Consider the following 10,804-nt stretch of genomic DNA (forward strand, 5'->3'; position numbering starts at 1 on the left):
GAGAAAAAAAATATTTTTCGTGCTGGGATCTGATTAGAAGTTGTGGAAATGTCACAGGATGATGTGTTAGATTCAGAGGTTGATGAGGTGGTACGTGAGGACTAAGGAGACGCTATCCTTATTGTTGTTGGGGGGGACAGGATTTAAGGGCATAAGTGCGGGAAACGGAGAAGATGCAGTTGAGAGCATCCTTAATTACCAAGGAGGGGAAACTATGGTCCCTAAAGTTGGAGGAAATCTGGGACGTCCTAAAGTAGAATACCTCATCCTGGGAGCAGATGTGCCAGATGCAGAGGAAGTGAGTATGGGATAGCATTTTTACAGGAGGGTGGTCAAGGTGGTTGCAGGGGCCAATGGGCTTATAACAGATGTCAGTGGTGAGTCACTTTCCTGAGATGGATATAGAGGGGTCTAGCAAGGGGAGAGAGGTGTCGAAAATGGTCCAGGTGAATTTGAGGGCAGGGTGGAAGCTGTTGGTGAAGTTGATGAACTGTTCAAGCTCCTCGCGGGAGCATGAGGCAGCACTGATGCAGTCATCGGTATAGCAGAGAAAGAGGTGAGGGATGGTGTCAGTGTGATTGTGGAAAAGAGATTGTTCCACGAATTCTACAAATAGGTTGACACAACTCAGGCCCATTCCAGTACCCGTGGCCACCCCTTTGGTTTGTAGGAAGTGGGAGGAATCAAAGTGTTGAGGGTGAGACCAGTTCTGCCAAGCAAATAAGAGTATCAGTTGAGGGGAACTGGTTGAGCCTACAAGACAGGAAGAAGCATAGAGCTTTTAGACCCTCTGTGTCAGTGTAAAGGGTCTGAACATCCATGGTGAAGAACAGCTATTGGGGACCAGGGAATTGAATTTTTTGGAAGAGGCAGAGGGCTTGGGTTGTGTCACACATGTAGGTAGGGTGTTCCTGGACCGACGGGGAAAAAATGAAGTCAAGGTAGAAGGAGAGGAGCTCAGCAGGACAGGTCAATCAGAGACAAATGGGCTGACTGGGGCATTCAGGTGTATGTGATTTTAGGTAGGAACTAGTTCCCCAACCCAGCATAACCAGTTTCTATCAGGTTGGATGCTTTGGACAGGAGATCTCCCAAAGTGATGGTCTGGGAGATGATGGCTTGCTGAAATGAGATGGGGTCATAATCGAGGGGATGGTAGGAAGTGGCAGAAAGTTGGCATCTGGCCTCAGTGATGTAGAGGTCAGTTCATCATATTACCACTGCACCAGCAGCCCCCCCTCCCCCCCCCATTGGCAGGTTTAGAACAGAGGGCCGAAGGGCCTGTACTGTTCTATGTTGTACTGACCCTTTATCCTATTTTAAGGTCAAGCTAGTCTCCATGCCCTCAATTCTACTATCATCCATGTGCCTATCCAAGAGTCATGTAAATGGCCCTAATGTATCTGACTCTACCACCACTGCTGCCAGCACATTCCAAGCACCCACCACTCTGTGTAAAGAACCCACCTCTGACATCTCCCCTAAACCTTTCTCCAATCACCTTAAAATTATGCCCTTTGTGACAGCCATTTCCGCTTGAGGAAAAAGGTCTCTGGCCATCCCCTCTATCCCTATGCCTCTCATCATCTTGTCTACCTTTATCAAGTCATCCACCATCCTTCCTTGCTCCAATGAGAAAAGCCCTAGCTCCCTCAACCTAAGATATGCCCTCCAGTCCAGGTAGCACCCTGGTAAATCTCCTCTGCACCCTCTCTAAAGCTTCCTGTAATGAGACTACCAGAACCGAACCCAATATTCCAAGTGTGGTCGAACCAGGGTTTTAGAGCTGCAGCATAACCTCACAGCTCCTCAACTCAATCCCCTTGCTAATGAAAGTCAACACACTATAATGTCTTCTTAACAACCCTATCAACTTGGGTGGCAACTTTGAGGGATCTATGGATGTGGACACCAAGATCCCACTGTTCTTCCACACTGTCCAGAATGCTGCCTTTAACCCTGTAATCTGCATTCAAATTCAACCTTCCAAAATGAGTCACTTCACACTTTTCCAGGTTGAACTCCATCTGCCACTTATCAGCCCAGCTCTGCATTTTATCAGTGTCCTGTTACAACAACCCTTTAATAGTGAGGTTGAGATTGAGTGTAGGGAGTGGAGGGCTGCGCTTTCTGACAGGGAGAGGGTAGATTAAGTGAAAAGGGTGGAGAGAACAAGCTTTTGATGTCACAGAGGCAGTTTGAGATGAAGCGGTCAAGAGAGGGTAGGAGGTTAGGAACGGTGGCTGGAGGTGGAAGAAGAGGTCGTTAGAAGGTGGGTTGGTCTTTTTCATGTTGACAAGATGTAACAAGTGACTGCTACAGGGAATGGTACTGGGATCTCATGGTTAGAATTTAAATGACTTAGATGAAGGGAGGAGGGTGCTTGTGGCACTGTGGTAATGCCCCTGCCTCTGATGCAGGAGGCCTGGATTCAAGTCCACCAGTTCTGGAGGTGTGTCATAATATCTCTAAACTGGTTCGATTAGAAAATTCCCAAATGATGGATCCGAAGGTGTGGTTGCCAACTTGCTGATGACACAAAGATCGTAAGTTATGAAAACTGCATAAGGAAGTTAAAAAAGTTAATTGGGGTAGGCAGGAATTTGGATGTGGCATTCAATTCAAAAAGTTATGATCGTATTGAATGGCCTACTCCTGCTAATCATTTATGTTTGTATGCAAGAATGACTGACTGACAAGTTACCTTTAGGCCTTCAACATAGTTATACATAGACCAAATAGTCCTTTCTCATCAGTAACAGATACAGGAAATCTCAAAACATCTTTACTTCAACATTTTTAGTTATACAACTCAACATTAAAAGATCAACAAAAAAAACACATTTCATTATTCATTCCATTATGGAAACCTTTCAACTATGTCATAGGTGAATCAGAGTTTAATTAACACACCCTCCCTCCTTCCCATGAAATTACTGCTCACATACAAATGACTAAATATTAAAAAACTATAATTCACTAAAGGACTCCTGTACTGTTCGCAATGTCACCCTCCAAGTAAAGAATTCAACTGAGACAGAAGACCCCATGTTACTATTTTGAAAAGCAGAGGAATTCTCATGTCCCAGTCAACATTTATCGTCAATTAGGGAGAAAAATAGATTAACTGATTGTTTATTTCAATACTGTGTGCAATTTGGCATCACGTGCTTATAAAAATAGTGATCACACTTCTAAAGTGTTAAATTAGCCACAAAGCTTTTGTCAAGTTCTGTATCTTTCCTATATGATGTATATACTGTTGAGTCAGAAATCAAGTTGATGGCTTCCAAATTGAAATGACTGGAAATGATTTTTAACCAGTTTTACTCATCGCAGTGTTTGACTTGATAGAAGCTTCCCTGAAGTTTATTTTAATAAACCAGTAAACTGTTTGAATAGAAAAAGATTATTTATTTATCTGCCGTGGACAGATTTAATATGCTGCACATACGGCAGAAATATGTAAATATAAACACTTCAAAAAAGGTCTACAGGTATTAAGTTAGTGTAATGCACTACTGAAACATTCCATTTTCAACAACTAGTCAGTGAAGACTTCACACAATCCATGGTATGCTTCTCTGCACATTCCAAAGATAAATTACAAAAGCCTTCCAACCCATGCATTCAAAATTACTAATGCACTGCGAGCTAAAACTGAAACAAATTCCAAAAGCAAAATTACTTGTAATCCAGTTGCGCAATTTAATGTAATTTCAAGCAGCATAATCATTGTCCTGGGTTAGTAATACATGAAAATTTAAGTTCAGTTTTTGTATAATCAGGGAAAAGCTTATGAGTAAAAACGAGCATGAAGTTGTCAGATTGTTGCAAAAGACCAAATGATTCACTGGCACCCCTTAGGGGATGAAGGAAACCACTATGAACAGAGTCTCACATCAACATGGGCAGCACGGTGGCACAGTGGTTAGCACTGCTGCCTCACTGTGCCAGAGACCCGGGTTCAATTCCTGCCTCAGGTGACTGTGCGGAGTTTGCACATTCTCCCTATGTCTGCGTGGGTTTCCTCCAGGTGTTCCGGTTTCCTCCCACAGTCCAAAAATGTGCAGGTTAGGTGAATTGGCCATGCTAAATTGCCCGTAGTGTTAGGTGAAGGGGTAAATGTAGGGGAATGGGTCTGGGTGGGTGGCAGATCGGTGTGGACTTGTTGGGCCTAAGGGCCTGTTTCCACACTAAGTAATCTAATCTAACATGGTCTTTTTTTTTCAAAAAACAAATCCTTCCTTGGAGGTGGAGATTAACAATTAACATCTGCTCAGAGCAATAAATGCCAACCATGTCAGTGATGCGCATAACTAGAGAATGAATATTTTTAAAGAAATTCTCTATCACAACTGGCAGAGAGCAAAGGTGTTTTTTCCCCTCCCTTCGGTTCCATCTAAACCAATTTTGCTTTATTTCCCAAAGCACAAGCGTGTACATTCTCCTCGTGTGTACCAGGTGAGAAAGTTAGCTGCAAAGAAATTTGTTTTGAAAACTGTAAAAGATATCATTACACTTCCTACCAGTAAAGAAAAAATAAAGTCTAATTGGACTTCCTTTCTGACAATGAATTCAAACTATAAATATAAAACAAGAAACAATTTCTACTTAAGGTGCAACGATTAAAACTGTCAGACAAAATTGAGGATTGCAAATGCTGGAGATCAGAGTCTAGATTAGAATGGTGCTGGAAAAGCACAGCAGGTCAGGCAGCATTGGAGAGCAGGAAAATCGACATTTCAGGCAAAAGCCCTTCATCGGGAATGAAGGCAGGGAGCCTCCGGGGTGGAGAGATAAATGGGAGGGGGCTGGGGAGAAGGTAGCCAAGAGTACAATGGGTGGATGAAGGTGGGGATGAAGATAATAGGTCAGAGAGGAGGGTGGAGCAGATAGGTGGGAAGGAAGATTGGCAGGTAGGACAGGTCATAAGGATGGTGCTGTGCTGGAAGGTTGGAACTGGGGTAAGGTGGGGGGAGGGGAAATGAGGAAACTGGTGAAGTCCACATTGATGCCCTGGGGTTGAAGTGTTCCGAAGTGAAAGTTGAGGCATTCTTCCTCCAGGTGTTGGGTTGTGAGGGAATGGTGGTTGACGAGGCCCAGGACCTGCATGTCCTCATTCCTTATTCCTGAAGGGCTTTTGCCCGAAACGTCGATTTTCCTGCTCCTCGGATGCTGCCTGACCTGCTGTGCTTTTCCAGTACCACTCTGATCTAAACCCTGCATGTGCTCAGCAGAGTGGGAGGGGGAATTGAAATGTTGGGCCACAGGGCAATGGGGTTGATTGGTGCAGATGCCCCGGAGATGTTCCCTAAAACGCTCTGAGAGAAGGTGTCCAGTCTCCCCAATGTAAAGGAGACTGCATCAGGAGCAACGGATACAATAAATGACATTGGTGGATGTGCAGATGAAACTTTGATGATGTGGAGGCTCCTTTGGGGCCTTGGGTGGAGGTGAGCGGGGGGAGGTGTGGGCTCAGGTTTTGCAATTCCTGTGGTGGCAGGGGAAGGTGCCAGGAGGGGAGGGTGGGTTGTTTGGGGGCGGGTGGACCTGACTAGGTAGTCACGGACTATCAGTCTGAACCCATCATTTGATCGGCAGGAAAAGGTTTACATAAATGAACACAGAAACTCATTTACACTGACAAATAGAATGGATAAGTAGAACCATGCCAAATATATTTGCAGCAAGCAGACTGACAGTAGCAAAGCCAACACAGGGAAAAACAATTACTGGCACAAATTACGGGTGGCATGATGGCTCAGAGGTTAGCACTGCTGCCTCAGTGTTAGGGACATGGATTCAATTCCACCCTTGGGCGACTGTCTGTCAGATTTGTACATTCTCCTTGTGTCTGCGTGGGATTCTTCCAGGTGCACCGGTTTGCTCCCATAGTGCAAAAACATGGAAGGGGGTGGGTCTGGGTGGGATGCTTTTCAGTGTTGTAGACTTGACAGACCAAATGACCTGCTCCCACACTGTAGGGATTCTATGAAATACTTGCATGCAAGAATAAAACTGTCAATTAACATGTACAGATAATCTATATATTACAGCAGTAGCAGATCAGTGTTATCAATCAACTGAAACCCAAAATCACAATACCAACCTTGAAGTAGTTCCTTGCATATGGATTTATTTATAATTAGGACAAATGGTTTCTTACAATAAGGTAAATGCCAACATCATGGGGACAATCTCAGTTTAATAATAGCTCTCTGCCCTTTTGTTACCTTTGTGCATATTCACATTGGCTTTTCTGCTGTTCTGGCTCAGCATACCTGTTGAGACTATCATTGCGCTCATTAAAATGGTGGTCACTGGGGCTTCAAACAAGCTCACACACTCAAGCAGTGTGCCACCTGTCTTGATCGCTTACTTTATTAAAAACAAATTCAAAGAGGGAATCAGGACAGGAAGATTCTGCATCAAATTGGTGCAGATGCCAAATCTCCAATGTTTTGTTCTATATCTATATATATTTAAAAATACAGAATTGATCAGACAATACAAACTTTTAAAAATCTCTCATGGCAAATGTTCTGAAATGTTACTTTTTTTTCTGATAACTCACAGCACAAACATTCTTTAAAATTAATCATACCAAGGACTTCACCTGGTAATCATGAAAGATTGGCATCATTCATATCACAAACTTATACTTGATATAGTGTCATCAGCATAGAAATAGACCCTTCAGTCCACACTAACCATAATCCCAAACTAAATTAGTCCCACCTGGCTCCATTTGGCCGGTATCGCTTGAAACTTTTCCTATTCATATAGTTATCCAAATGTCTTTTAAACATTGTAACTGTACCACCACTTCCTCTCGCAGTTCATTCCACACATGAACCATTGTGTAAAACAAAAAGCCCCTCATGTCTTTTTTAAGTCTTTCTCCTCTCACCTCAGAAGTATGCCCCCTAATCTTGAAATTCCCCAGTTAGGGAAAAGATACCTGCTATTCACCTTATCTATACTAATGATTTTATAAACCCCTAAGATCAGCCCCTAACTTCTAAGACCCAGTGAAAAAAAAGAGTTCCAGTCTCTCCTTATAACTCAAGTCCTCCATTCGTGGTAAAATTCTAGTAAATATTTTCTGAACCCTCTCCAGCTTAATAATATCCTTCCTATAACAAGGCAACAAGAACTGGACACAGCACTTCAAAAGAGGCCTCACCAAGGTTCTGTACAACCTCAACTTTTATACTCAAAGGGATATGTCTAAAAGATTATTTGTGGATCCAAGAATAACTCTTAGGTGAAAAAGAACACCTAAATAAACCTGTCTGTTGTTTTAAATACTGATGACAACAAAGCAGTGGGATAGGAGACAGATTGCTTAAAGCCAAGTTGCAATTTAATAGCATGCAACAGATTGTAGTGCCTTCTACTGCCTATCAGTGAAGTCCTCTTAAAAGAATCACACAGCAAAATATAGTGGCAGACTGACTGTGCTCTGCTGGGGGAAGAGGAGAAACTTTCATTTGAAAGGGGTTAAGAGATTAAAGCTGAGCACATAAGCAGGAACACAATGATTTGGGCAAAACTGCAAAAGAAAGCGATTTACAGTTGTTTTGCACAAAGGACTCAAAGCAATACCTATTCTTTACTAGTCACATTGAAAGGCCATTCAACCTGAATTGTATGAAGTGAGGCACTGTCCTACTGGATTGGCTTGAAAGAAATAAAACACAATAGATAAGAAGCACAGACTGAGGGTGGGTGGCTGTGTTAAACAATTTTAATTAACCCGTTGGATTTTTCATTGCAAAGAAGGGAGAAAAAAATAAATCCAAATGCTGATACCACACAACAGTGTCAGTGCAGTTGTGGAAAGGGGCTGACAGCAAAAGGCATTCGGAAATCGATTCAGAGCATGCACCATCACAAAGCAGACCTTAAAGACGTCCTCACATCTTACCTCATGGGGAAAGCACTTTGGGAGAGTCGCACCTTACAAGTCACACAGCCCACATCCTGGGGCCTGAAAGTCAGGCCTCAGGTTCATCTGGCCTAAATTTGACCGTTATTTTGGTAGGGTATTTGTTTTGAACCCCCCCAATTTCAAAACAAAAACGAAGCGAAAACAAGAAGAAAATAAAGCGATCGTTTCTGGTTTAAGCGTTAGATTTGTTTTTAGGGGGGGGGGGGGGAAGAAACAAGAGGCACGAGTAAGCCTGACTGCAGAGAGAGAGAGAGAGAGACCCGACTGGCCCCCGTCTCCATGGCAACCCAACCGTTAACGGACCGCCGGCTCGAGCCTCTCGAGGGGGTTTTCTTCCGCAGCCAACCCCCTCCCCCAACCCCCTCCCCCAACCCGGTCCATCTCTCTCACTCACACACGCACACGTAATAAATGTGTACAGCCCCAGATTGACTCACCATCTGCCGCTCGAAGGGGTTGTTATCCTCGTTCTGGGATGAGAGAAGCTTGGACCAGAGCCCCATCAGCGCCAGGAAAGTCCCGATGATCAGCAAACTCCGCAAGAGGAAGCCGACTTTCACCCTCATTGCTCCCTCTCCCTCCCCCCCGCCCGCCCGCACGCACTGAAACAACTTCAACTTTCCGAATGGGCAATAGATATCAACATACAGATATTTATAACGTGCTGGCTACAAATCGTTCACGATCAGCGAGAGGAGGAAATAAACGTTTCTCTTAAGAAAAAAAATATAAATTCTGGTGTTCCCCCGAGAGGTATTTACAAAAAAATATTTTTTAAAAAAAAGGCTGTTCTCGTGGCTGATTTCTGTCTCTCTTTCGGTTTTAATCGTCTTCCTACTTGGAGCAGGTTTCACGCACTGCTGCCCCCTCCAGCTCTCCAGCAACATGTGCACCGCCCCTTCCTTCTTTCCTTTTCTCTTTCCTTCCTTCTTTCTTTTCTCTGTCTTGTCTTTCTTTCAATCCCTCTGTCGGTTGCGCCGTTAATTACCTTCGGCTCTCATTCCACATGACGTGGGTCGGATTTCGCTCTTTTGGTTTGGAAGGCTCTGTCCAACGACGCCACAAAACACCTTCCTTCCTTCCTTCCTCTCTCTGCGTCCGCGTGGAGGGGTTGGGGGGGGGGAAGACGGGTGACTTTTATTTAGTCCCTGCTTAACTAACACAAAATCTTTCGATTGCCACTCCAGTAGCCCTTTTCATTCCTGTGTGTCACCTGCTGTCGACAAATTCAGGGGTGGGGTTTTTCCCGACTTTGCCCTTTTGGAAAAGGGTGTGAGACAGGAGGAGTATTCCATGCACTGTATGGCAGGCTAGAACTCAAACTTCCAACTTTACGCTCATCAATCAGGTGTATCATCTGGATTATGGCAGGAGGGTTTCACCGATTGCCCACAGGAACCAACACACGATGAGATGCTTACTGTGTTGTATCCCAGTGGTGTTGAGACAAAACTGGAGCACCACTCTCCAAAGCTCAGAGCTGCCCAATGTAGGCTTTGAAATGGACACCTTTTGGCAATGAGGCAGGTCAGCACCTTTCATTCATGTGTGTCACCTGCTGTTGTCAAATTTCTGGGTGTGGTTTTTCACAACCTTGCTCTTTTAGCAAAGGGTGTGAGATACTAGGAGGATTCCATTCACTGTATGGCAGGCTAGAAAACAAACAGTCCTTATAACTTTGTGTCATCAATCATTTGGATTACAGTGGGAGGATTTCATGGACTCCCCACAGGAATCAAACCATGAGATGCTTACTGTATTGTATCCCAGTGGTGTTGATACAAAACTGGATCAACACTCATAGCTGTTGGCTTTGCACTCCACATCATTTGACCATGAGGCAAGAATGTGACAAAATCAGGTGTGCCACTGAAACCTTGTTCAAGCATTCTGGGATAAATCTTGGAGTAGACCAAACAATATGGGATATAGCGAGAAGTTTGTGAGGAATCGAGCATCACGAGCAACGAGCTGCATTTTCTAACAGAGCTCCAGACATCGATTCAAGATTCTCATGCTGAGATGCCTATTATCATAGAAAATAGGAACAGGTGTACACAAATCGGCCCAGTGAGCCTACTCCACTATTCAATATAATAAAACCAAGAACTGTGGATGCTGGAAATCTGAAACAGAAACAGAAATTACTAGAGAAACTTAGTAGGTCAGGCAGCATCTGTGGAAAGGAAGCAGTGTTCATGTTTTGGGTTCAGTGGACTGGAAATGTTAACTCTGCTTTCTGTCTACAGATGTTGCTGAGTTTCTCCAGCAATTTTTATTTTATTTGCACCATTCAATAGCATCTTGGCTGATTATCCAAATTAGCACTCTGCCTTTGTGCCATACCCTTTGATCCCTTAGTCATAAGGATTATAGGTATCTTCTCTTCAAAAACAATTATCCCTAGCCATCAGGAACATCTTTCTTGTGTTTACCTTGTCTAGTTCAGGTTGAATTTTCTAAGTCTCTCTGAGATCCCCCTTATTCTTCTAAACTCCAGTGAATGTAGTCCTAACTGATCCAGTCTCTTTTCATACATCAATCTGTCCATCCCAGAAATCAGGTAAAGCTTTGTTGCACTTTCTCCATAATCAGAACATTCTTCTTTCAATAAGGAGATCAAAACTGCCACAGTATCGCAGATGTGGTCTAAATTTGACCCTGTGCAATCACTGCTTGTTCCTAAGGACCTGCAGCTTGGACACCTGGCACCCATGAATCAGGGCATGATGCTATGGCAGTGACTGCACACTCCCAATGTTCAGAATCTTAGCATCGGATATTTGCCACCCTCTCTGTACCATCATGACAAATGTCTGAACCACTTACAAATCGCTTCAGTACTGG

General features: G+C 43.8%; 1 protein-coding gene across 2 annotated transcripts in view; it reads right to left on the reverse strand.

Moving 5' to 3' along the window:
- Window positions 1–8,931, reverse strand: part of galnt7 (UDP-N-acetyl-alpha-D-galactosamine: polypeptide N-acetylgalactosaminyltransferase 7) — a 155,109-nt gene extending 146,178 nt beyond the window's left edge. Inside the window, exon 1 of one of the 2 annotated variants that reach the window (XM_043704437.2) lies at window positions 8,395–8,931. In XM_043704437.2, the coding sequence (XP_043560372.2) occupies window positions 8,395–8,523 (129 nt within the window). In that variant the 5' untranslated portion in view covers window positions 8,524–8,931. The remainder of the gene's footprint in view (window positions 1–8,394) is intronic. The other variant, XM_043704430.2, reaches the window with a different exon arrangement.
- Between the last annotated feature and the right edge of the window lie 1,873 nt (window positions 8,932–10,804).

The sequence above is a fragment of the Chiloscyllium plagiosum genome, unplaced genomic scaffold, assembly GCF_037043375.1.
Source record: "Chiloscyllium plagiosum isolate Xiang-an unplaced genomic scaffold, Cpla_swu_hap1 HiC_scaffold_2, whole genome shotgun sequence".
NCBI lineage: Eukaryota > Metazoa > Chordata > Chondrichthyes > Orectolobiformes > Hemiscylliidae > Chiloscyllium > Chiloscyllium plagiosum.